Source organism: Lepidochelys kempii, chromosome 10 (assembly GCF_965140265.1).
Source record: "Lepidochelys kempii isolate rLepKem1 chromosome 10, rLepKem1.hap2, whole genome shotgun sequence".
Lineage (NCBI taxonomy): Eukaryota > Metazoa > Chordata > Testudines > Cheloniidae > Lepidochelys > Lepidochelys kempii.
The window spans coordinates 5,085,664-5,113,124 of NC_133265.1; the positions used below are offsets into that span (position 1 = coordinate 5,085,664).

Consider the following 27,461-nt stretch of genomic DNA (forward strand, 5'->3'; position numbering starts at 1 on the left):
GGGAGATCCTACCGTTTCCTCGTCACTTGTTCTTCTGTATTGGGGGAGCAGGAAAATGACCGAGACTCTTAGAGCCAGATTTTGAAAGGTATCTAGGCACGCAGTGACATTTTCAAAAACTCCTACTTGCTTGGCACCCACTGAAATCTTTGGGAGTTACTGGCTAGAGGCTTTTGGAAAAACTCACTAGACACTTTAAAAATCTGACCCTTAGTGGTTTGCTGCAGGTGTGTTTCGTCACCATCGCTCTCCTTTGCAAGTCCAGACTGGTCAGTAACTTTTTGAGAGAGAAGAACTTAGCCTGGCTTCTCCCTTGGCTAGGACCAATGAGATGTCAAAGCCTGACTCCTCGGGTGGCGACTCGTGGCAGCAATGCGTGCTGCGTGTAATGCGGAAGAGGTCGAGAGGGTTCTAAGCAAGTCAGAAATGGGAGGGATAGAGTTCAGTTGTAGAATGGGGTGAAGCCTTTAACTGGGCTGTGTGCTGGTCGGCTGCCTTCCAAAAAAAACCATTCGGTACACTTGGGTGTCTTGGGGAGAGGATACATACAGGACCTAGAGCTCAGAGATTGGATCGCAGCGCCCGCCCCCCCCCCCAGCGATGCCAGCATAGAGTCCCCCAGTAAGGGACAGATTTCATGCTAACATCAGTTCTGTGCTTGATCTTGGGCAGAAGACCCTGCAGAAGAGAGATCCAGCTGAGCAGTGCCCCACCCAGCAGCACTGGAGTCGAGCATCCTGACTCACCCCCCACCTTTCCCCCATCGCTGGGAATTCGCTCAGTTGTATTAACTCTTTCCTGCATCCCTCAATAACTAACATTCACTCTTTTTTCCCTTCTTTCCCGCACCCAATTCTTCAAGGCTTCTATTAATGTGCTGCTAAGCATCATCAACCGTAAGAACACAGAGACTGAGCCGGCAGCTAACCCTGGTGGAGCAGGTGGCAGAAAAAGGAGAAGGGAAGGCGGCATCTTATTAAGGCCAATCATCTGCATTTGCAATGACCAGTTAGTATCTTTCATTTAGGCCTTTCACTCTGGGTCAGGAAATTGAAGATAGGATCAGGCATAAAACCAGAACCAACCAGCTGGGGTTGCTGGCTGCTCCATGCCTTGTGGAAGGCTGGGTCTAGAATAAAGAATGGCGGTGTTTCGTTTTACTTCTGAATGCTTTGCTTCCTTCTCTGCAAACCACACTGAGTACGTGGTTTGTGTGGTGTGAATGTGAAGACCAGTGGTATCCAAACTTTTTGGAGGGTGCCCCCTTACCCTGGTCCACGCACCCCTGCTGGGCCGGGAATGGAGCCACATCTGGAAGGGGCTGGTGGGTGGATAGGGGTAAGGGGGCCGAAGCTAGGGTTGCAGCTGTGGGTGGGTGTAGGCTGACAAGATGTCCTGATTTTATAGGGACTGTCCTGATATTCAGGGTATTTTCTTATATAGGTGTCTATTACCCCCAGCCCCCGGCCCGATTTTTCACACTTGCTGTCTGGTCACTCTAGGTGGGCAGGAACAGGAGTGGAGCCGCAGCTGGGCTGCGGTGGGGGCCGGCAGCCAGGCCTTTGGCCAGGTGTGGCTCTGCTCCTGGCCTTACCCCAGCCTCGGCCCCAAGCCAGGAAAAGAGCCACACTGAGGTTGGGGATGGCGCCAGGCACTGGAGCTGGGGGATGCAGCTGAGGGCAGGACTGGAGCAGAGCTGGGAGCTGGGTGGCGCTCCCTCCCCACCCCCATGGGGGCTGGCCCAGGCCCTGCCACGCACCCCTGGGGGGAGGGATAGCTCAGTGGTTTGAGCATTGTCCTGCTACACCCAGGGTTGTGAGTTCAATCCTTGAGGGGGCCATTTAGGGATCTGGGGCAAAAATTGGGGATTGGTCCTGCTTTGAGCAGGGCTTTGGACTAGATGACCTCCTGAGGTCCCTTCCAGCCTTGATAGTCTATGATTCTATGTTCCTCTGTGCTCCCCTTGCGGGACGCGCCCCACACTTTGGGGACCTCTGGTGAAGACACTGATTCGTTATGTGAAAGCAATCCCCCCCCCCTTCTTTCTCTCTCTAATCATTCAACTGTTTCTTTCTCCTCCAGCTAAATTACAACTGTAGCCCTGTTCGGGAAAGAGGCTGGCACATTTCTGGTCCCAGCACGCCCTTGTGAGCAGCATCTGCCCACCATAGCATTCCCAAGCCAACTTAGTGACTTGTTATCAAACCTCCCCAGAGAAGGCACCTTTTAAACCTCATTCTTACTAGCCTTTCTTAAATCGCAAAGTCATCTGTTCGTGTGCGTTACAAACCCTCAGCTACCCAGGACCCTTTTAACCCAGTATGTGTAAACGTACACTAGGGCCTACAATAGAGCGGCCTGAGCCCCTTATGGACCAAACTTCCACTGAAGAGAGGAGTTAGGCCTGGGCGGTAGCTAGAGGCCCATTATTTTGGTTGGTTTTCCTCCTCCCTAAGGGTTATCCTTAAAGGCCTCTGTGTTTCCCTTTGGCAGGTATGTCCCCTCTCTGAGGCAGCTGAGACAGCAAGCTTTCCTCTTAAATTTTCCTCAGACTGCACCCTCCCGGCTGGTGCAGAGACTATACGAGGTCAGTGTACACCCGAAGCGCCTTTCTGCCCGGGATTATTTCTCTGTGTCATACAGGAGCTAACGCACTAACTCCCTTTTCTGTAGATTGCCGTCAAGCAGGGCATGAAGGCGGATACAGGGGCGCTCACAGTGCTGTGTGAGAAGACCGAGAATGACATCCGCTCATGTATAAACACCTTGCAGGTACAGCAGAGCTGTCACTTCCCACAGGCCTCTGGGTGGTCTTGACTCTGTGGCTCTTGACACGGGGCTGGATTCCAGCTGGCAGTTTAGAGGAAAAGCTCTGTATCCCATCACTGGGCCCTTGAAATGTCCATGCAGTCTGCTCTACTTAATTTCTTTCAGCTCTCCTGTTAAGCAGATCTCCCCCTTTTCTGGGATCCCAACTTAGCATCACCCTATCGACAGAGTATGTAAAGTCAGATTCGGGTGCCATTAACTCCCATTTTTATCAGCACAAGCGTGGAAGGATGAATGGTCAAATGCCACTGAAAGCCTCTTTCTGCCTTCCCCCTAATTTCCTTCCTCTTCAGCAGCAACCCTCCCTCACATTCTTCATCGCATTGGCTATAATCAGATTTCTTGGTTGTTTCTCCAGTTCCTTCATGGCCGAGGCAAGAAAGAGCTCAGCATGAGGATGGTGCAGACTATGAAGATTGGCTTGAAGGACCAGAACAAGGGGCTCTTCTCCGTCTGGCAGGAGATCTTCCAGCTTCCAAAGGTTCAGAGGTAAAGAGTGCTGGTTATGTCTCCACCATGGAGAGAGCAGGGTAGCGTAGGAAACGGACTCTCATTTGTTCAGTATGGCGGAGGAGGGGGATTCAGGTACCACGATGGCTACAGAAACGAGTAGCTATGTGCATTTGCTTGCAATGGAGAAATCTGAAATCTCCATTACAGTGCATAGGCCATAATTCATATCCTGCAGCATGGAGGGCTTAATTTGAGCAGCTCTTGGGTACCTTGTATTCTTGCGTTCTCTTGTCCCATCTCCAGTGTTGGTTGTAACTTGGATGGAGGGCAATGCTAAAGCCATTCTGAACAGCCTGAGTGTACTCTGCTAATCTCTATCTTTGGACTACACCACCCTTTCTTCAGGGGAGATGGGGTTTATTATTCACCCATGCTCCCTCCTTTCTCTCTCCCCAGACAGAGGATTGGAATGGACCCTTCCTTGCCAAATCAGATCTTCCTGGGAGCTGATGCTGACCTGTTAAACATGTCGGGGGGAAGAGCTGGTCTTAATGCATCCACCCAAAGGTTCCATCACATCCTGCATCTCGCCACCTCTTCTGGGGAGCAAGAGAAGCTCACTCAGGTACAGCAGTTTCAGCAGGAGAGCCAGGTGCTGTTGCCTCCAACCCCCCCCAAGGTGTTTTCCACCCAGGTTATGAGGCAGAGATTTGGCTAACACAAGCTATAGCTGGCATCACACCAGGCAGGTCTCTCCGTTTTAGTCTATAGGACCACATCTGTTGCCAGCTGACCGTTCTAAAATAAGGCCAAGCCAGAGGCTGTGGAATGGAATGAAGGGAAAAACCATGTTTCACTATGGTACGGTGGTGACTGAAAATTACTTCCAGGTTCCCTTATGACAGGGGTTCTCAACCTTTTCCTTTCCGAGAGCCCCCTTCTCCCCCCCCCCATGCTATAAAAACTCCACGGCCCACCTGTGCCACACCAACTGGTTTTCTGCATATAAAAGCCAGGTCCGCATTAGGGGGTAGCAAGCAGGGCAATTGCGTGGGGAAACTACGTTGCTCAGGCTTCGTCTTCAGACCTGTGCAGAGGGCCTTTGGCTTTCTTCCCTGGGCCCCAGGGAGCCTAACCTTGGCCCTCCTTGGCAGGCCCCCTGAAACCTTCTTGCGGCCCCCCCCCAGGGGGCCCCCGACTCCTGATTGAGAGCCACTGCCTTATGATACCTCGGTAGATGAGAGAATCATGGCGCCTTATGCTTCGTTAATCTCGGCCATGGAGGGTAAATAACCACTGGACACCACCACAGTGGCGATGTGATATCGCAAGGCATCTTGGAAGCGGTGGACTCAGCCGCTCCCATGTGGAGTTACAGTCCAAGGTGTCGTGACGGAACTCAACGGTGTGGGGTGGTGTGGCGCAGTATCTGATCCTGGTGGACAGAGGGAAGGAAAAATGTCGCTATTCTACACAGAAAAAGGGAGATGAATTTTGTGAACCGGACTCTGAGGTGGAAGTCGGTATAGTTCCGTTGACTTCTCCGTGACGTTCTGCTTACTCTGTGCAATGTGCCCTTTGTGAACTGAAAAGTTTTCTTGGCAGAGACGCTCCTTGATTAGTAGCAGCATGAGCGAGAGTGTCAGTTAATCTCGGGAATGTTACTGATTGAACTCAGTGGCTGTCTGGAGACTTCCAAGGCAGGCCTTCTGATTGTGAAATTGAATCACGTTTTCGTGTGAGGGCATTTGTGTGGAAGTTTAGCCAGGGAATGGATTTCTTCTTCAATTAACTATCACAAATTATGAATGTTTACAGTTCCCTTTGATGGGTGGCAGGGGGTACCAAAGTTTAAAAACCCCAAAGGCACCCTTTAAACTCTTTGTGGAGATATAACAAATACTTGCTGATGGAAACACCGATCACTCCATACTGTTCTAATTGGCTAAAGATCTATAGGCCTTTATTTTTGTAACTGTGTACCTGCACAAATCTGCAATCATTTAGATGCTAATTTTGCAAACACTGTTGCTGAAAACCACACACTTTCATGGGCAAATACCATGCTTGTACCTGCAATTGTGACTCAGGAATGGTAATTGTACACCTAACCTGCACACACACAAATGCAGTTATGAAAACACGGCCTTTAGCCTTCAGAGGGTGAGAAATAAGAAGCATGATAAATTCCGGTCATTGTGATACACCAATTGTGATAAAACTTGGGATTGGACAAGAGCAGCTGATCTGATCGTTGGTTGTCACAAATCAATAAAACCTGGTCAGTTGCCTGTGTGCGTCTAACACGCAGCTGCCACAAGGATTGATTTGCTGTTACTTCTGGATAGTGCAGCAGGTGGATACGCAGCAATTTAACTACATACTAGTGGGATGCTTGAAACCCTGACTCCCAGCTATGAAGGTGACAGGCTGTCTAGTCAGGATCAATATGTAATCGTCGCTCTGCTCTGTTCCTTCCAGGGCCTGTACGACAACTTCCTGAACATGAAGTTAAAGGATTCCAGTTTCAGTGCGGTGTGTCTGGCTCTGGAGTGGCTAGGCTTCTGCGACATAGTCAGCAGCACCGTGATGCACGGCCAGAACTTCCAGTTGATGAGATACCTGCCCTTCCTCCCTGTTGCTTTTCATCTGCTCTTTGCTGCTTCCAGCATCCCCAGACTAGCCTATCCCAACAGCCAGTACGAGGCAAGTACCGAGGACTGATGGGCCCGGGCCAGTGGTTTGGGGCCTACGAGGGAGGGTTATTGGCTTCCTTTCTATAGGTGCGATGCTTATAGCTGTGTTGCGGGAAGGAAGCAGCCGTTGGAGCAGGGGACCTTGACTCGGACTCCTGGGTTCCTAGGTGATTTGCCTTTGGATATAAGTGCGTTTGCAACACAGTGGCTCACAGGTTTCCTGCTCTGTCTTAAACCAGGCTCTGACCAAACTGAACCAGATGCAGAATCTCGTGGCATCCATGATATCGGGGATCGCACCTAACTCTCGGAGCCACGCGAGGCCTCAGTCTCTCATCCTGGAGGCACTCTGTCTGCTCTTAGACATCATCTCCCCAAAGCTCAGGCCGGTGAGTGACCCCCTGGAAGGGCGGTGTCTGCGAATGTCTCCACATGGGTGGCAAGTGCCCTGTGCTTGTCCATGGGGCATGAGAACCCGTCCCTTTGGAAAGTGTCCCTAGCGCAAACTGGGTCCCAGAATGCACTGAGTAATTCCGAGCAGCAGACAGGGATGGGGTATGAATTGCAGAGAACAGAAATGGACTGAGCCCGCCAACCCAGAGTGTAGTGCTCCAAACTTTGGGCTAGCTTTAAAGTGGGGCTGCTGTGATAGGACATCCCAGTCCTGATGCTGGACTGTTGGGGTCTGTGGGGTAGTGCTGAGTGCCTACAGCTGAAGGCAGGAGGAGCTGCAAGAACTTGGCACCTCTGGTAATCAGCCTCTTGGGGAGAGGGGCACATGTCTGTTCTTATGCACTTGAGTGTCAGTTTGCACTTCCATAGGTGGGACATAAACAGTCCTGGTAAGTCCCCGGTGCCTAAAGAATTAGGGTGTCTATGGAGGTCAAATCAAAGGAGTGAGGCCAGCAGCGCTGGGAAGGGAGCAGAGAAGTACAGGCAGCCGTCCAGTGAGGGGGAGAGACCGGTAGCCAGACCTGAAGAGAAAGCTGTTGTACCAGCAGCGTGCACAGAGAAGGTCGGGAGCAGAAGCGGGGTATAGAGCAAGATTTGGTCTGTGAGTGCAACCGGAGGAGAACACGCTGCCGTATTAGGACGGGATCAAAGCACACCCAGTGGGTTCTGGGACACTAGTGCTTTCCTCTCTGATCCCTCTTACAGGCCCTGGCGGCTGCGGAGGCTGGGTCTGACTTGGGTCAGCAAATGCTGCTCTTTTATTTTGGCACCGGAGAGCGATGGGCTCTGTCCCTACCAGCCTGGGGGAAAGTGACGCAACCCTATTTGGCGTGTTTCACTATTTTAATCCTCCTGGGTATTAACTGTCCTCCTTGTATCAGGGAAAGAAATCTACTTCATGTTATTTTTGTGTTTAAAGGTTTTACGGATTCATTGTGCTTGTCCCTCAGTTAATCTCACCTGTGTTCAAGGTGTGTCCTCCACGGTCAGGAAGCTAAGGCAGGGTGGTTTGGTGAAAGTCTCGTAACTGGTATTGCTAGGATGCCATGCTCTTTGTGTGGTTGAAATACAAGCAGCGACAGAAGGCCCAGTCCTGCAAGGTGGAGGTCGTTCCTTTACGCTCTCCTGTTGAACAGATCTCCCCCTTTCTGGGAGGATCGTCACTCCCAGCTACACCAGATTAGGATCACCCTCTGGACAGAGCACCTGAAGGCAAGAGTTGAAGGCTCTCGGGGATGCTCTCTACTACCCAGAGTTAACACTAAGGCTGAGCCCCTGGGTCCCTGTAAAGTGCTGGCATGTTATGTCCTTTGCATGTCTGATGGCTGGTTCGACCATTCACCCAGAGGAAGGAGGGGAGTGGTCTATGGATAGGGGGTTAGGTTGGGACACTGGAGAGCCAGGTTCAATTCCTGGCTCTGCCACAGGATGGCTTTGCCCTGTATGTCCTTGGGCAAATCACTTAGTCTCTCTGGGCCTCACTTCCCCATCTGTAAAATGGGGATCACAGCCCCGCCCTGCTCAAAAGAGAGGTGTGAGGCTTAATGCATTAAAGGTGCTGATGCCCCCAGTTACCATTAATGCCGGGTGGGGCACCGAAGTACCAAAGGGAGATAGATTGTCCCTTCGTGACTGCAAATGAGTCTGGGGAACAGCTTGCTAATCCTGCAATGGAAGGACCAAGTGTGGCTTCTAATCCTGGCTGGGAGGGATTTGCGTGGGGTTTTCACTGGGTCAGAAGCAAGCAGGAGTTTGGTCTCTTCCTCAGAGTCCCCTATTTGCGTCACCAGACGGGCACAGAGCATGGCGCTTCTTGCTGCCCTGGCCAGCCTGTGCTTGGCAATCCCCAGGCATGGTGTGGCAGTCGGTGCTGCGGGTCTGGATTGAGGAGCAGCCATCAGGGAACAGGACAGGAAGGTTTATAGCTGAGAACACCCCTGTGAGCGCTGTGCTCAGTGGAATGGTGGGACCTGGACTGTGCTCCTGCATCAGAGCTGGGGTTCAGGAGTACAAGTACCAAACTCTTTTGGCTTCCGAGAGTCCCTGGGAGTCTGCCTGTGTGGCCCAAGGCTCTGGTGAAATGATAGATGCCATCAAGGAGACAAGCTTTCCATGCTCCCAGCTGGGTGGGGGAGCACTGTTGTGACAGGAACAAGTGGTGGTTGGCATAATCCACAGCCTGCGAGAGCAATAGGGTGAGACCATATTGTCCAGCAGTTAGAGCCTGGGAGTGAGGAAAGCTGGTTTCTATCCCAGGCTCTGTCACTGACCCCCTGCATGACCTCAGGCAAGTCACGTAATATCTCTGCCTCCATTTCCCCATCTGCAGAATGGCATTGTCCACATTGTAAGCCTCAGAAGGTCAGCAGAGAGCAAGTGCAATGCATTGTTACTTCCTCGGGTCCCTGCTGGGGCTCTGCCATTAGACGTAGATCTTTTAAAAAACGCTGTCACGTCAGCTTTCTTTCTTGACACAGATTTCTGCTGTTACACGCGAGGACTTTCATCTCCTTTATCTGTAACTTCCCTTTGTCATTTCTCTGTGACAACCCTTCCTCCCCTTCTTTAGGGGATGGGGCAGCCCTTTATCAGTTCATGTGTCACTTTCAGCATCGAATGCTACAGTAACATTCCTGATTTGTATTTGATTACACACAAATGTACACACATACCGTTTGGGCTTTCAATTTTTATTTATTTATTTTTTTTGCATGCAAACATCTCTGCTCACCCTCCTGTTTTGAACACAGCTGCTGCCTTGTCCGGCTTGGTTATATTCTGGTTATCAGATGTCAAGATGCAGTAAAAATGTGTTCTCATGCATCCTGAGTTTTCCTGTGAAATAAATGGGCAGGGAAAGGTACGTAGCTTATTGTCCACTGTATGCACAGCTCAGTCAGTGACGAAGGATTCTCTTGGGATTTATCAGCATTAAAGCTGCTAGTAAAAATTGTTCCATTTTGCACTTCTTTATTGTCTTCCTTCAGCCATCTCAAAGGAATAAAACTTTAAGTAGCTTGTGTGTAACTTTAAGTAGCTCCCATTTTTCTGAGAGGTAAACTGTGATTTACCCAAGCTAACACAGCAAGCTGGTGACAGAACCCAGGAATCCTGACTCCCTGCAGCCCGTCTTCCTGTACTAGCTACTAGATCACTCTGTACAGAAAGGCCTTATGTTCTTGAGGGGAAGGTCTTTAACTGACATTGATACCATTAAAGGTAGTGATTCTAATAAAGCAAAGCTGCCTTCCCAGAGTCTTTGGTGCAATAGGCTGTTCCTTTCTGGAGGCTGCTGTGTTTTTAGAAAAGGCCTTGATCGGGAACATATGCAAATCCTAGGTGGTCGCTGCGGTGTGTTTTCATACTGTAGTGTCTAATATGCACCTGCAGGGGAAGAAGAGCACGTTACCTGCACTCTAAGTATTGTCTCTGCAGCCCTTCACAAACGTGTTTAAAAATAGCCCAGAAAAGCAGCACAATGATGTGCGCTGGGTTTGTTTGCTCAGTTGGGAGTCGCTTGGCTTCTTGGAAACCAGCTGAAACCAACGTTGGGGGCCTAAGGATTTATTAGCTTAATTTTGTTTTTTCTTTCTGCCTTTTTATATATATATATACGGATTCTTGCAACGTTCTATATAATGATGTTGCAAGAATCCATCCCTGATAAATTAAAAATCACAGCACAGCAGCAGCCATTGCTGCCTGACGCATAAGTGAGGGAAGAAAGAGAGGGCTGAAGGAAGCTGTTGAGTGGACGTCTCTGGGGAGTGGAGAAGTAGCCCAGATAGCAGCCACAAAAGCTTCTCTTTCACTGTCCCGTCAGCTCCGATTCATAAATTCCAAGTCCAGCAGGGACCATTGTGACCATCTAGTCTGATCTCCTGCATAATGCAGGCCAGAGACCTGCCCCCAAAATAATTCCTGGAGCAGATCTTCGAGAAAAACATCCAATCTTGGTTTAAAAATTGCCCCTGCTGGAGAATCCACTCTGATTCAAATTGTTCCCACGGTTAATTACTCTCTCTCTTACAAATTTACACCTCATTTCCAGTCTGAATTTGTCTAGCTTCCACTTCCAGCCATTGGATCGTGTTAGACCTTTCTCTGTTCGACTGAAAAACCCCTTATTAAATATTTGTTCCCCATGTAGATACGTATAGACTGTGATCAAGTCACCTCTCCCCCTAATGTGTTCTGGGGGACAGGAATGCAGCCCTGGCCGATCCAATATACGTCTCTTGGACTCTAACGGTGCCAATCGGGGAGTAAACTAGCTGGGGTGGTGGGTTTCACAGTGTAGGCTTGCAGCTGTTGGGAACGGATTGAGACCCGATGACACCAAGCAGCTATCTGAGGGGATAATCCTCTGGTCACTGCAGAGCCAGGCTAGCTTTGAGCTAATGGCCTAGTGGTGAAGGAGGTCGTAGGCGTGTGTGTGTTGTTTCGACAGGCACTCTTTCTTGTTGATTTTAGGATTCAGTCCTGCAAAGTGCTTAGTCCTCCACTTCCATCGGGCATCGCTGGGAGTTGAGGACCCTCAGCACTTGACAGGCCAAGACGCCTCAGCCTCTCCCTCCCCGCTCACTAAATTCATTTCGGCTCCTGCCGCACTAACTTCGTCGTGGGCAAACCAGAGCAAAACTCTGGAGAGGAATAACTGGCATGCAAGGAGAATCTGTTGCATAGACCAGACCTGGTCTAGGTCCTTTCTCGGATCATGGGGAAGAGTAAAGCACCTGGCCCCCTCTCGCTGGATGTCCAGAGGGAATGTGTGGATGGAGACGGCGGGATCTGCTCCCAGTGGGGGCAGAGAGAACTAGCTTGTGTCAGTTGGTGTAGATGGAATTTTCCCAATGTACATGGCATCTGACCTTGAAAGAGCTTCCACTGTGGCTTGAGTCCACTCCAGGTGCCGTGTATGTTTAGACCAGGGCGTTCCTTTCACTGATTCAATGGACAGGGCACAGAACTGGGAGCTAGGAGACCTGGGTTCTCTTCCCAATTCTGACCTTGGGCAAGTCCCTTCTTCTCTCTCTGCCTCTGGTTCCCCTTCCACCCTGGTGTGGCTAGGCTGTGATTTGGTAGGGGCAGGGACACTCTTGCTGTGTTGCGCACACCCAGCTCAGCGGGGCCATGATCTTGATGGGGGTCCTCTAGGTGCTACTGTAGTGCAAATAAGGAAGAGCATGACCATTTATATACCAGTTCAAGCCAGGGCTCTGTCTGATTGCGAGTCCTCTGACTGATGGTAATCAGTACTATGCTCTGCAGAGAAAAAGGCAAGAATTCTGGTAATGGATTACTGTGGAACAATCTGCCAAAGGGGCAGCTTCTTCCGATCCCGTGATGGCTATCAGAACACAAGCCCTCACTCCGTGAGGGTCAGAACCCTTATAAAAGTTTGTCCTGATTCATGGAGCTGGATGTTCTGCTTCCTACTGCAGTGGCATCCAGCAGTTGTCCTGGGTTGCTGCTACAGGTCGGTATGTGAGGGACAGCACACCATCGGTCCAAGCTTTACCTGAGGCAACCTTCCTGTATTTTCAGGCTAAAGGGGACAGTTATGTAAGGCAGCTAGACAAGCGTATATAATCAGGAGAGGACTTGAAACAAAAGCAATTGCTAACCAATGTCTTGGGGCTGCTTAAAATGTGACATTTATTTATTCAGAGCACTTTGATCTTGCATTCAGATGTCTTTCAAGATCTGGCATTTCTGCTGAAAAGTGTCACCTGTTTAATCCGTCAACCTGCAGTTACGTGTATTTGTTTGTCTTTCAGTGAAGTCTCAGAAACCAAGGCTAATGTGTAGTTTGTGTGAATAACGAGCCTGTTACTTTTGGTGTGAGCAAGGGGTTATTCTGAAGCCCTTGCGCTGCCTTTTCCCTTCTTCACACTCCAGTTCTACCCACACCCTTGTACAGCACTCTGGCAGCAGGGCTTCCATTCATGGCGACAGGAGCCACATTCAGTCCTGGTGCAAGCCAGCGCACCTCTGCTGAACTGAGAGGAGCTGCAGCTGCTTACGGCTACTGGGCTCAGGTCAGCCTTCCTGTGTTTGCCTAGAGAAGAGTCCTCAGCCAGCAGGGGCAATCTCCTTTAGGAACCTGGGGAAAAGGCAGGCTCTTTTGGCCAGATGGGATCAGTCAGGCTGGAAGGGGGAGAAGCAGGCTGCTGAAATGGAATCCCAGACCCAGCCATGGGGCTGGCTTTCTCAAGCCCTCCCGTGCAGCTGATCCCTTTGTGCCAGCCGCTGGGGGGGCTTCCATGGCAAACTCTGGCGTGTTCTGCGTTAGCGCTCTGGTGCCACTGGTTACCTGTACCTGCTCTTTGCTGAGTGAGCCTCCTCCCCCCCCCCCCCCGCTGCTTCTGTCGTCCTGCTGAAATGCCCCCTGGCTGGGGGGTCATGATGGAAGAGGAGAGAGAGAGGGTCTTTCTTTAGCTTGTATAATCTTGCAAACTGCTGCCTAATGGAAGCCTGGATCACAAAGGGGTTTGACTGACCTGGGACCCTCTCTGTTGTTCCTCTGTGAAGCTGTGAGAGGTGTTTACATACAGAGCAGGCATAGTGAGACGGCAGTTGTGAGTGCAGGAGACCAGGGTCCCAGGGGCTGCTGTTTCAGACTTCCCGTGTGACCTTGGGTAAGTCACTTGGCCACCGTGTGCCTCAGTTTCCCCATGTCTCTGGTGAGGATAATGCTGCTTCTGACGATTATAGGTGCTCAGATGCTTTGGTATTGGGTGCCAGATAGGTACCTTAGAGTGACAGCTAGCTAGCTCTTGTGTGAAGGGGTCTCAGTTTGGGTTATTTCTTTACAGGTGAACACGCAGCTGTACAGTCTCAAGGAGAAGCAGCAGTTGGCTGACCTGATCAGTACAATGCTGGCCTATAACCTCACCTACCACCAGCAGCGCACTCCCGAGGGGCAGTATGTCTATAAACTGGAGCCGTGAGTATGCGCTGAGCAATCGTGTGCTACAAAAGGCCTTTGTGACACAAACACTTGATTGCGATCGCCTGGGGTCAGAAGGTGAAATGGGAAGGCAGCAGATTCGAAGGGGATAAAAGGAAATAGTTCTTCTCTCACATGCAATTAGCCCATGGTATTCATTGCCACAAGAGACTGGTGAGGCCAAAGATCTTGGCGGGATTCAGTGTGGTATTAGGCATTTCAAGGGCGAATAGAAATATCCAGAGTGAGAATAGCAACTGTTAAAAGTAAACAAGAATTTATTTTTCAGGGCATAAGGCAGCCCTCTGACTACTGGAGGTCAGGTTTTCCTGGGGGAAGCTTATGCCATAACTGTGAAAGAAACCTTCCTCAGACAAAATACTGACTGGATTCTCTGAGCCAATCTGGCAATTCATTTTTAATAACCTTTCAGTTGAATGTGTCACCCTCAGAGTTGGTCCAAAAGATTTCCCTGTTTTAGAGTGGAAGCTGCATCCAAAAGTTTAAAAGCCTACCCAGAAAAATGCTGAACTAAGAATACTCAAGAGCCTTCAATATTTACAGCCTTGGACATATCTGCAATCAGTGAGCCCTTGGATTGTTTCTTTGCTGCATTCCCGCTCTCTGCATACAATACAAAAAGTTTCCAGCTTTATAAAATGCTCGGCAATGTCCCCTCAAGATTCAGAACAAAAATTGCAAGAATCAAAATAGTGACAGAGGGCATCACAGATCTGCTCGGTTATGTAATCTACTCAAGAAAGCTCAAGGACTGGGCTAAGCTTTCGCTCCTGGCTGCAGTCTTTGGGAAAAGCAGGTATTTCAGAAGTTAGGAGCAGATGGCAAACTGGCTAAAATATCACATTTATTTCTCTGCCTATTGACTTTAAACACACCCATCCCCGCACAATACCCATGCTCTTCTACCCCCTCACTTCCCTCACACTTGCGAATCAGACTTCGTTTTATCCTTTTTAACTTTCACCAATTTCTCTTCTTCTCGCTTTTTTTTTTCTCATTTCTGTAGAAGGTTCTTTCATGGGTATTTCGGGGTCATGCCCTCTCTCTGCTTTACAGCAGGTTTCTAAATCTAGCGGCTGATACTTTGCAGTTAACTATTTAATAGGCGGGTGGGTCTGAACAGCTGCTTGTATCTGATCCCTGTAAACAGAAACCCTGCTTTCAATAGCAGATGGTTAATGGGTGTCATCTCGCTGTCCAGAGTGTATATTCCATTCTAGTTGTCCTTTGTTAGACTTCATTGTTTTTTAACCCCAATAAGAAGGAATTGCTTGCATTATGATGGACAAATTAGAGTTGATATAAGCCCCATGGGAAGAATATGGTCACTGGGAAAGGTGTGGATCTGAAAACTTTTAATTCCTTTATCGAGCTGTACAAAAAACCCCATGCGTAGGCTGGAAAGGATTTGATGGAAACAGTTAGTCGTTGGTAAATGTCGATTTCACCTGACACACACACATCAATGGGAAAAAAAATAACTATTGATAATAGTCTGTGAGGGCAGCCTCCCCTGCACCTAGCACCTGCAAGGTCCGGTACCCTGGCCCTTGGCCATGCAGGGAGCCTCTTGCAAACCCACCCACTCACTTCCCGGCCAGGAGTTCAGAGCTGTCTGGCAGCAGAGTGGTCTCTCCCACGGCCAGGGGCTCATTCTTCTTGTTGTGGTCCTAGGCCTGTCTGGGGGAGCTCTGCTCTGCTGGGCCAGGATCTTAGCCTTCTCCACACCTTGTGCCAGGTGTCTCAGGCCCCTTGGCCATGCAGGGAGCGCCCCTGCAGTCCCGCTGTCAACATTTGCTGTCTTTAAATAATTGTCTGATTTCCATCATCCACCTTAATGTCCCACAACAGTGAATATTCAAATTGATAAAACCCAAAATTTCACATAACTGAGAAAATGATAAAACTGATAAAAATAAAAAACATGCTTAAAAATACAACCCGACGATATCTATCAGAATTACAGCCAAATCAAAATCTGATTCTGCCACCCTTACCCATAAGGCAGTCGTCATCTTAGTATATGTGCAACGTGCCTCAGATGGCACGTGACCAGGATTCATCACCGAATTTGGTCTGCTAGTTGGATCACTGGCTTTGGGCCGGGTACTGACGGGGAGTGCGACCAGTGGTGGTGAGTTAAGTCAACAGCCACGAGGAAGAAAGCATGGAAATAGGGATAGCTTGCCTTTATCATCTTCCCAAAACAGTGATGCTTACTAGCCTACCTTGATGTCCCATAGAGGCCGGAGGCACAGTGAGAACTGTGTCCTTCTGCAAGTTATTTGTGACGTGTTGTGGAGACTTTCTATGGATTCCATTTATAAAACAATTAATAGATGTTCTAAGCATCTAACAGATATGAGTAGCTTTTTATAGATGGTTATAAGCACATCCATAGAAGGTATTATATTTCAAACAAGAATTAATTCAGGGAATCCTGTGACTTTACTTGTGTCATTTAGAGCCTGGATGATCAAAGTGGTCCCTTCTGGTCTTATCTATGAATCTATTCCCAATTCTGCCACTGACTGATCTTTGGGTGGGGTCAAGTCCCTGTAGCTAGCTCTGTGTAAAATGGAAGTAACACCAAAATGCTCTATAAATCTCTTTCAGATCCTCTGATAAGTACTAAAAAAAAAAAATACTATTAACACATTTTTGTTTATATAATGTGTTAGTTAAGCCTCAGCCTCCCTCCCCCATGAGGTAGGGAAAGTGTTATTCCCATTTTACAGGTGGGGAAATTGAGGCACAGCAAGGTTAAATGATTTGTCCATGGTCACAAAGTTGGTCATCGATGGATTCAGGGATAGAACCTAGGTCCTCTGCTCTAACCCCCAGCCAAAATCCCTTTCATTTGGCGTTGTGCAGAACTCCCCTGGGAGCATGGACCAGGATTTCACAGGGAGAGAAAATGGCTCAAGAAAGTTAATTTAAATATTTGAATTAATTATAGAAGTTGGATGAAATTTACATGCTGATGTGCTTCCTGTCCTATCAACTTTGATCATTTTTATAATAATAATTTTTAAAAAGCCCAAACTAGATGTAGCAGCAGTACTTGTGATTGACAAGTGGGTGGAGGGAATGGCTGACACTGAGCAATAAAGATTTTCTAAAGCACCTAACGAATGCAGGCGCTGACAGGCCATGGAAAGGACTTGTGCTTCTTTATCTCTTATCTCTCTCTTTTCATTCAAGAAATCTTTTTGCAAAGCACTTCCAAGGTTAATTCTGCTGAAATGTCCTGTCGTCCCAAATCCCTTATGTATCTAAGGGGCTTATTGACATTTTTTCAATATAACCCCCCTCTTTTGTTGATGGGGTTTTACTCTCTTTCTGCATCACTGAGCTGTCTCTTTCCAGGAAAATATTAGTGTCACAAATCCTCTATCTTCTCCACATGAAGTCTTGTTTATTCCTTCCCTATTGAGAACAGCAGAAAGGGAGAGTGGGCAATTCTGATGCATTTTGCTCTCCTACCACCTGTCCGATGTTCGCAAGGTTTCGCTCTCTCCCTGGGCATCCACGCAAGCTAATGCTGGCATGAGATTGTTCGTTTTCATCGGATTAAAGGAGGGGAAACAGCTTCCTGTCAGCTTTTAACACAGAGGTGTGAAGAGCCGGCAGAGAGAAAAACCAAAGATGCCCGTGGCTCCTCTTTTGTCCAAGGAACAATAGAATGCAGCACGAACCCCTGCTCCTATGTTCCAGGCTCGCTGCCACGAGACTTTGTTCATTACGGATTGGGGAGTGCCGCTGGTAATTGTGCTGCTCCTTCTCGGGTTGATCTATCTGTTCGTTTACCTGCCCGCCACGCTCCAGCTATCCACCGGCGATGAGACTGTGAGGAACTTAACAGAGAAGTGTAGTTACAATGGCCTGAACTTCGCCAGACAGTGAAAGACTCCTTACTCTTGGCTGGGTTTACGTGGTCCCTGTAGGTGAGTGACCGGTTTGATAATGTACTCAATGCTTTTTTTGCCTCTGTTTTCACTAACAAGGTCAGCTCCCAGACTGCTGCGCTGGGCATCACAAAATGCGGAAGAGATGGCCAGCCCTCTGTGGAGATAGAGGCGGTTAGGGACTATTTAGAAAAGCTGGACGTGCACAAGTCCATGGGGCCGGACGAGTTGCATCCGAGAGTGCTGAAGGAATTGGCAGCTGTGATTGCAGAGCCACTGGCCATTATCTTTGAAAACTCGTGGCGAACCGGGGAAGTCCCGGATGACTGGAAAAAGGCTAATGTAGTGCCAATCTTTAAAAAAGGGAAGAAGGAAGATCCTGGGAACTACAGGCCAGTCAGCCTCACCTCAGTCCCTGGAAAAATCATGGAGCAGGTCCTCAAAGAATCAATCCTGAAGCACTTGCATGAGAGGAAAGTGATCAGGAACAGCCAGCATGGATTCACCAAGGGAAGGTCATGCCTGACTAATCTAATCGCCTTTTATGATGAGATTACTGGTTCTGTGGATGAAGGGAAAGCAGTGGATGTATTGTTTCTTGACTTTAGCAAAGCTTTTGACACGGTCTCCCATAGTATTCTTGTCAGCAAGTTAAGGAAGTATGGGCTGGATGAATGCACTATAAGGTGGGTAGAAAGCTGGCTAAATTGTCGGGCTCAACGGGTAGTGATCAATGGCTCCATGTCTAGTTGGCAGCCGGTATCAAGTGGAGTGCCCCAAGGGTCGGTCCTGGGGCCGGTTTTATTCAATATCTTCATAAATGATCTGGAGGATGGTGTGGATTGCACTCTCAGCAAATTTGCGGATGATACTAAACTGGGAGGAGTGGTAGATATGCTGGAGGGGAGGGATAGGATACAGAAGGACCTAGACCAATTGGAAGATTGGGCCAAAAGGAATCTGATGAGGTTCAATAAGGATAAGTGCAGGGTCCTGCACTTAGGACGGAAGAACCCAATGCACAGCTACAGACTAGGGACCGAATGGCTAGGCAGCAGTTCTGCAGAAAAGGACCTAGGGGTGACAGTGGACGAGAAGCTGGATATGAGTCAGCAGTGTGCCCTTGTTGCCAAGAAGGCCAATGGCATTTTGGGATGTATAAGTAGGGGCATAGCGAGCAGATCGAGGGACGTGATCGTTCCCCTCTATTCGACATTGGTGAGGCCTCATCTGGAGTACTGTGTCCAGTTTTGGGCCCCACACTTCAAGAAGGATGTGGATAAATTGGAGAGAGTCCAGCGAAGGGCAACAAAAATGATTAGGGGACTGGAACACATGAGTTATGAGGAGAGGCTGAGGGAGCTGGGATTGTTTAGCCTGCAGAAGAGAAGAATGAGGGGGGATTTGATAGCTGCTTTCAACTACCTGAAAGGGGGTTCCAAAGAGGATGGCTCTAGACTGTTCTCAATGGTAGCAGATGACAGAACGAGGAGTAATGGTCTCAAGTTGCAGTGGGGGAGGTTTAGATTGGATATTAGGAAAAACTTTTTCACTAAGAGGGTGGTGAAACACTGGAATGCGTTACCTAGGGAGGTGGTAGAATCTCCTTCCTTAGAGGTTTTTAAGGTCAGGCTTGACAAAGCCCTGGCTGGGATGATTTAACTGGGAATTGGTCCTGCTTTGAGCAGGGGGTTGGACTAGATGACCTTCTGGGGTCCCTTCCAACCCTGATATTCTATGATTCTATGATTCTATGATAAGAGACAGGTCTGCTCCATCTCTTGTTCGATGAGATGGGATGGAAGCAACTGGTGTGGATGGAGAAAGAGAGTTTTGATTTATTAGCCATGGGATGATCTGAAAAGGAAAACTCGATACATCAAACTCCTTGAGAGTGGCTTTCCCAGGACAGGAGGCTTTTGTGCACTGGGCTCTGAGGTTCTGCGTAGCTCTCCCCTTCAGTCATCTCCAGCTTGCAGTGTTCTGAGCAGGAACAATGCAGTATTGTCCACCCTGAATGGTATTCTGTGCAGTGTGATTTTTAAACCTGGCTTCTCAGTAAAGACAAGTTTGTCCAAAGCCAAGTTAACATCATCTCACCAGCGCAAAGCAGATGAAAGGGGATCCAGCACTTGGAAACATCAACACTCTGCAAACAGAGAACTCGACCCAAGGACAATGGTTGACTTTCTCTGTGAACTTTTAGTGTTGGGTTAAATGTTGGGGGTACATCTGGAAGTCGAGGCTGGTTTTGGTGAGAGAGGGGGACGGTAGTTTTGAAGATGGTTTACCCAAGGCAAAAAGTCAGAGATTCATAGCATTAAAAACAAGGGATGTATCTAATAACCTTGAGATTTCTCTCTGCATCAGGGCCGTTCCCCATTTAAATTCTTGTCTGCACAATGCAAAACCATAGGAAAATGGCATCATTCCATTTAGCTCCATAGGCTAATATAGAGTAACTAGGAGTTAGAGTAGAGGTCTCCAGAAAAACGATGTGTAGCTATGACTGGAGTTATGGGGCTGGACAGTGTCTTTAGCTTTGCAGCTCATCCATGTAGGTGGAATTAAGATTTCTGTTGCCAGAAAGCTTGCAGAGAGGGTTATTGTTAATATGTGATTGACATCTCTGTTCACGTGCGCACACGAGTTCAGAGTCTACTTGATTGCACCAGGAGTAAAGCCAGTCATTTTTTGCACCAAAAATATGCTGGTTGATTCACAGCCTTACCTAAGATTTGAGTTCTGTCCACCTTGGTTTGTGTTACTACTTGATGTAGTCTCACTGATCTCAATGGGGTTGCATTGAATGATTGCAGCAATCCAGCAATGAATCGGTCCCCTTGTTATATTTTTATTTGCTGAATATTAGTAATAATGGTATTCAGTTACCAGGCTACAGACCTAAAAATTTTTAAATATTATGTTTTAAGTATGTACATTACAGTTCACACATCCAAGGTGTTGGGGATGCATTACAGTGTAATAACACAGGACCCAGACTGTAGCTAAGACTTATGCTAATGTAGTCTCCAAGTTTAAAAAAAAAGGGGAGGGGGAATAGCAGGAGTTAAGTCGTACACTGTATTTAATTCCAATGAAACCTTTTTCAAGCATCAGCCCAAAGGACTGGAAACATTTGAATTGGCCTTCTAATAAAGGAGAAGCTTAATGGAGGTGGATCTTCCAGTGACGGATTATAATTGCACTTGGTACATCTGAGGATATTTTGTGTGATCATTTAAGACAGCAGTTGTTGGACAAACATTTTGCACAGGTTTCACTCTGTGCATCTTATTGCTGGCAGTTACGCTATGCAGTAGGTATTTAGATTTGTTTCAAGTGATTCCTTCACCTTTCTTGAAGCGGCACATGTAGATTTCACAACATACATATGGAAACAATGTAGACCTGACTTAATACACTTGGGTGGTAGTGAAATGGTATCCCCTCCCCCATTGTCCCTGGTTTTGTCTTCTAATTGAAAATGTTGCAGAGTGTGGAAACCACATGACATGAAAAGCAGCATTTGGTGCAGGCATGCGCTGTGATATTGGATCTTAAGTTTTGAGTCTGGGCATTGTTTTCTTTTGCTGGCATATTCTGCAATGTACTGTAATAGTTACCGTAATGATCGGAAAATGCATGAAGGTGCGTTATGTTCTATTTGCACTTTAGGCTGTGTGACCATGGGTTGCTGGGAAGACAAGACTGTACAATGCAGCTGTTTCTCAAAAATGCTAGTGGCCATTCTAATTTCAAATAGTAAAATCTCTCTAAACCTCATCTTAAGCCATAGAAACTTTTAAATGAGAGGAATATTTGAAATGACAAGCACAACATTTTAAAGCAAAGCTCTGTTAGAAGTCCTTATTTTTCCTACAGTTACAGATTCAGTCGGATGTCTGTTTTATGACTTTGTTGCCTGTCTCTGAAGACAGCAGAGAGCCAATGAGAAAACTGGAAGAAGGGTGCCTTTTCAAATAGCAAATTGGGCAGAAAGCTGATCTCTAAATCACTGAGAATTCTTCTGATGCATGGGTGTTTTTTGTTCTTTCTCAAGAGAAATATTATCAAGTGCAAAGAAGACATAAAATATTTATAATTGTTATACAAGAGGGTTAATCTGGTTTCTAAGAAATTCTCTGGCTGTGTTCATGTTTTAACTGCTCTGGAAAAGGCCTTCCCTCCAAGTCCTGCGCTCAAATCCTGTTCAGAATAAACCTGCTTTGCTTAACCCAAATGCCTGTTTATAGCATAGCTCAATAAAATCAACAATGGGAGTTGGCTATAACCCTTTTCTCTCCTTTGTTGGATTCAGTGCTTGATAGGAAATTGGGGCAGGAGGTGTCCCATGCAGTTTATGTGAAGGATGCTTAATTAAACCCATTCAAGTGGAATGGGTAGAGATACTTTGATACAAACGGCAGTGTTGGGTTTTTTTAATAAAGAAAAAGACAGACAATACAACAAGAAATGCTCTGACAGGTTGCTGTAGCATGGAGTGCTTTACCTCTGAACCCACTTTTATGTTCCTCGGACAGGCAGATCAGACAATGCAGATCTTTTGCCAGTGTGCTAATTTATTGGGGAAGCCTGTCAGCCAAGATGAAGAACTAGAAATGGTCTCTTTGAAATTGAATTCTCTTTCATGTTGCAGTGTGACATTGGGGAGTTAATTCTAAATACATCTGTTGTTCAAATCCATTGAAAGTTGTTGGACTTATCTGCAAGTGTTCTAGATCTGCTCCTGAGTTTATTAAATCCCGAAACGTTACTTGTGCTGCATGATTTAGGTCTAGGATCCAAAATCCTTTGAAATGGATGGTCAATCCCATTGACGTCCCTGAGCTTTGGATCAGGTACTAAACGCCCAGTAAGGAATCCAAGAGAGAACTCCAGGAAAGACCAAACCTCTCTTCTTGTAGCTGGTTCTTACCTCGTCCGAGATTAGATGCGCACCCTTTATTTTGCAGGATCAGGTAGAAAATGTAGTAAATAGGCAAATGTCTGACATATAGGTTGTAGAAGTTAGAGCCTTTTGACCAAGTTGCAATAGCTGCAATAAAATCTGTCTCACATGTTATTACATTGTCTATTTCCTTGTCTAGTCCATCCCTCCCCTTAATCCTTTTAATCCAGGATTTCTCACTGAATAATCTTCAGAAAATATTTTAAACCCAGGTGACCTGCTTTATTTTAGCTTCTACAACTCAATGGGCAGAGCACTGGAACTAGACAGAACAAAACTGAGCGATCTTGTTCTGATGTTGAATAATTGACATTTCTATCGGAGACACAAGGTGCGTGAGGCAAATATCTTTTAGTGGATCAACTTTTGGTGGTAAGAGACAAGCTTTTGAATTACACAGAGCTCTTCTTCAGGTAGCTTTCACCACCAAAAGTTGATCCACTAAAAGATACCTACCCAACCTTGCCTTTCTGATATCCTGTGATCCACACGGCTGCTACAACAACAACACTGCAAACAACAATGGAAGATTTCTATCAGATGCATTTGCTATCGGTACTGACCTTGTACATCTCAGGTGTCAGAGCCCTTCCAAATTTTGCTCTCTGTTCGGTAGGGCTGTATATATGGGAGCATGAGAATGAGGGATAGTGAGTCCTAACTGAGGTTGACAGGTGGACTAGATCATTGGCGATAACTTCCACTCATGCAGGCACTTATCAGTTACTAAAGGGCCCTATAATTAGACAGACAAAGGGCTGTTGGCTGGAAGTTGAAGCTAAACAAATTCAGACTAGAAATAACAGAGAGGTGGTTAAGCATTGGATCGGGCCACCATGGGACGTGGTGGATTCTCCATCATTTGACATCTTTGAATCAGAATTAGCTGACTTTGGAAAAGATACGTAGTGGATCAACCCCAATTTATCGTGCTCAGTACAGGCATTACTGGGTTGCTATGTAACGTACAGGCCAGGCCAGACCAGAAGAGCGTAATGGCCCCTGCTGACCTTAAAATCAATCCATGCATAGTTAGGTGTCTGTTTGAAGATAGACCTGTACAGTGGAGATTTGGTGGGTTAGGAGTGCAGTGCTTCGACTGTCCAGGTCACTGGGCTGAATGCTGCCCAGGGTCAGTGGTCTCTATGGGTCAGCCTCTTGGACCAGTCCCTACTCGCCCATACAGTTAATACTAACGGGTGTCCCTGTTGGCACTGGTGGCAAACAGGCCGAGGACTGGATTGACCATGGCAACTGCTACCCTGGCTAGTAGAGGTGGCTCTTTCTGAGCTGTTGTGGACATGTGTCGACAGAGCAATGGGCAAAGGGTCCTTTCACTGCTGCCGCTCGTGCGGTGGCTAGACAAAGCTTGGATAGGGCAGGGCTGTCAACGTGGCTTCTCATGCAAGCATTACATTCGCCGCGTTCACATTAAAACAAACGATAAGAAGTATGTGACCTGTATGAACTTCTCCCTGGTTTGGAATCCATTGAAACGACCCTGCTCTGCACTCCTGGCACATTTCGCCAAGCGATTTCAAAGTGCTTCTCAGACCTCTAAACCTCAGCACGACCCTGGGAGGCTGGTAAGGATTTAAAGATGGGGAAACCAAGGTAAAAGGAGACAATTAGTTACTTACCCAAAGTCTCACACCCAGGAAGTTACAAAGTTGGGGCTAGAACCCAGGTCTCCCGGCCCCCTACCCTATGACCAAGAGGCAACGCTTCCTTCCAATAAATAGAGCTTTCTTCTGAAAGGAAGGATAATAGAAAAGCAAGTACTAAATTTTGAATGAGACTAGGATGAAACAAAGCCGAGTTCCACAAGTCTGCAGATCAGTGTAAATGAACCTTTGACCCTAGATTTTGAGGGTAAGATTTTTCAAAGGCATAAATGGGAGCTGACTATCCAGCTGCACTCTGTACCTTTCTAAAAATCTCCCTCTTAACAGCAGCCAAAGGCTGTCACAGTACCAGCCAATATTAACTGGCTCCGTTTCATGTATTCCCCCAAATCTGTTCCCCCTAGAAACGTGGAAGACATCTGTAGATTCCCGGACCTACCGGCTCGCAAACCATTGACGTACCAGGCCAAGCAGCTCATTGCAAGAGAAATCGACCTCGAGAAGATGAGGAGGACGGAAGCTGTGCTACAAGCCCGGAACGCCAGCCAGGTGGGAGTGGGACGCTGGTAACGGGAGACGGCCCGAAGCTTGAGGGGAGCAAACATGGCAGATTCATCAAGCTCTCTGTGTGGCCCAGGCATAGCTAAAGAGGGACCGAGCACCATGTTGAGTGGGGGTAGGTTGCACAAATTATAGGGGCCGTGTGAGCGGGAGCAGTGTACTGTCTGTCCTAGGCACAGAGGCCAAGACTAATGATTCTGGATGGCTCGTTATATGGGTGGGCAAGCCCTAACGGAGGGAGAGACTCGGAGGGAGGGTGCTCGGCAATGACTGGAAACCAGCCCCCTGCATAGTGTCTCCACTTGGAAAGTCTTAGGTCAAGTTGTTTCTCTCTTGTGTTATAAAACTCCAGCTGCCTCTGCCCAGATCCTCAGCTCTGGCCTCTCAGTGGGATTAGCTGTCTCTGCTCCATGATGGCAGCGAGCAGGGGGGAAGCTTTGCCTGGCAACTTTCCTCTGAAGCCAAGTGCAGTGCGAAAGCTTTCCTTTTGCAAGTGAAAATCCTAGATTAAAACCTCCCTCCACCAACAACGATCTGTATGTTGTGCACCAGCAGCTTTAAGGCTGTCCATGGCTTGGACCATGTGAAACGTGTGACATTAGCATTGTGTCTGACCGAGCCAAACAGCTCGTCTTTCTGCCGGGACCCCAGTAATCAATACTCACTGAAATGTAAAGTGCTGAAAAGTGATTCTGCAACAATGGCTGAGGTCATTCTGAATGTATCCCATCTCCTTGCCTTTTGCATGCGTTGGTGAAGCAGCTGTCCGTGTAGAGAGATGCTCTGGCATCTGCTTGCTGGTAGATAGTCAATGACGTTATTTATTTATTATTGGACCCTTCTGTTTCACCTTTCTCCCAAAGCACGCCAGGAACATGAGGTCATTTCATCCCTCACTGAAACAGCTGCCTCTGTAGCTAGAACTGATCCCCTGGCCACGCATGTCTGCTCGGGTGCCTGCCGCATCCTGGGTGGTCCTCTCCGCCTTCCCCTCTGAAACCAAGAGCAGCTCCCAACCTCAGCCAGGAGAGGGACCTGGTAAAACCACAATTGGGCCTGACACGTTCCACGCAGTAGAGGGCAGCAGCGCGCGCGTGTACGTACACACGGACGGACAGACAGACAGATTGTCGCTGGGGCTGTAGGGTATTGCTAATGTGCCTTTAGCAAAGGGTCACATTGATGTGGAGGGGAGGGAGGGAGGTGAAGTGAGGCACAGCTGGGGTGGATATTAAGTACCAACAGTGCTTCTAGCGCTGCAGAGAACACAGAACAAGGCATGGTCCTTGCCCCGAGATGCTTACAGCCTCAATAGCCGTCGGCCCCAGGAATTGGTTTCCTGTGCTGACGGCTGTTTCCCCCTCTAATGCTAGCGTTCTGCACCGCGCGCAGGTTTTCCCTGCCTGGCTAGGGGCAGGAACGCTCCGGCCAAGGCCACGGGTGCTGTGCTCTCCTGCCAACGAGCGACGGCCCCGCCTGTCCATTTCTGCTCTTGGTGCATTCGGGGGCCATTCGCGCCGCTGCAGAATTCCGACAGGGAGTCGCCCCCATCGCGAGAGCCATGGGTCGTGTGCATGGAGCGACGAGGGAGGGAGGGGTGGGGAGAGGGGGAGGCTCGGAAACGGCGTCATTGGGGCTCATGTGAGTCTGATCGCTTTCAACAGAGGCCTCCCCTGGTGCAGCTCGGCAAGATAATTAATCCTTAAGAGCCGGCGACTCGCAGCAGAGGGTGTTTTTCGGGGAATGCAATTAGGGAAAAGTGATAGTGTAAAAATCTCTGGAGGATTCTTGTTTACAAGATGCCATCGGGGAAATGCACATGCCAGTGATCAAGAGGCCAAGCTGGGCTTGAAACGTTCAGAGTTCTTAAAATGATGGCAAATAATTGCCACGGTATTAGGATTTTTGTTTTTTTTAAAAGTTGTCATTTTTATTATTAGTCATGTTTATTACAGTGGTGCCTAAGGGCCAGCCATCATGGGGCTACACCGTGCTAGGCGCTGTACGGACACAGCTTCAAAGAGCCTAAACAGACAAACCAGAAACTGTGTTCTGAGATCTCCAGTCAGGCTTTTTTAGAGGAAGGCAGTGGGTCTCAGCCTAGCTCTCCTGAACTTTGATTCCCAGGGGGTGGAGTGAAAAAAGTCTGACAACCAGCAGGGAAAATGCCACTTGTATGAGCGGGGCAGGACTGAGCTCTAAGCAGAACTTTAGGGTATGTCTACACTGCACACTAAACCTGGGCTGTGACTCTGGTTTCAGCTCCACCCCCCTTTTTTCCACACATACATCAGTCTGACTGGGGTCAGCAAGCACTCAAGACCCAGGCCCAACGACCGTGCTAGGGGGGGTGGGTCAGAGCCTGGGTCCAGGCCCTGTCATTTTGCAGTGTGGACGTAGCTTAAGCCACAGACCTGAGTCAGAAGGTCTGCTTAGTGCAGTCTGGATGTGTTAGCACGGCTGTGAGACCGAGGTCTAGCAATTGTAAGCAGTGCTCAAGCAGGGGCTTGAAAACACCGAGTCCACAAGCCCGTGTCCCGCAGACAGTGCAGTGTGTAGATGTGCCCTTAAAAGGAGACTTCCAAAGGCACAAGGAGCTGTTTAACATCCACTCACTTTCAGTGGAAATGGGCACCTACCTGCCCTTTCTGCTTTTGAAAGATCCCCAGGAACAAATAGGAAGGAGTCGGCAATAGGAAATGGCCAATAAGGGCATGATCCAGACTCCACTGGGCCCTAAAACTGTTAACGAGCCTGTGTTTTAGACCGGTACTGACGCAGACATCGTGGTGAGGAGCTGGAATGCCTGTTTTGTCTGGCATGCTTAGCAGGAGGAGAACTGGAGCCTTGAGACGTCTCGTGTTGTAACATAGGTGGGCAAGGGCAGGTGTGGCCATAGCCTTGCCTGCTGCCTTCATAAGGCTGGACTGGATGGCAAAGAGCTATTGGAAGTCGTGGGGGGGACGGGACTTAAGTCTCCTGGCTAGACCA

The 27,461-nt window shown here is 48.2% G+C and overlaps 1 protein-coding gene across 9 annotated transcripts in view; it reads left to right on the forward strand.

Moving 5' to 3' along the window:
- CHTF18 (chromosome transmission fidelity factor 18) overlaps window positions 1–27,461 on the forward strand; it is a 54,709-nt gene that overhangs the window by 9,218 nt on the left and 18,030 nt on the right. For 6 of the 9 annotated variants that reach the window (XR_012161076.1, XR_012161077.1, XM_073361746.1 and 3 more), the window contains 9 exons: window positions 863–1,008; window positions 2,494–2,587; window positions 2,674–2,772; window positions 3,188–3,318; window positions 3,739–3,907; window positions 5,764–5,988; window positions 6,218–6,367; window positions 13,250–13,380; window positions 24,314–24,458. Coding sequence is in view for 6 of the 9 variants with exons in the window: in XM_073361746.1 (XP_073217847.1) it covers window positions 863–1,008; window positions 2,494–2,587; window positions 2,674–2,772; window positions 3,188–3,318; window positions 3,739–3,907; window positions 5,764–5,988; window positions 6,218–6,367; window positions 13,250–13,380; window positions 24,314–24,458 (1,290 nt within the window). In the remaining 3 variants the exon portion in view is untranslated. Of the gene's footprint in view, window positions 1–862; window positions 1,009–2,493; window positions 2,588–2,673; window positions 2,773–3,187; window positions 3,319–3,738; window positions 3,908–5,763; window positions 5,989–6,217; window positions 6,368–12,332; window positions 12,473–13,249; window positions 13,381–24,313; window positions 24,586–27,461 lie in introns of those variants that run through there. The other 3 variants (XR_012161078.1, XM_073361747.1, XM_073361750.1) reach the window with 3 other exon arrangements.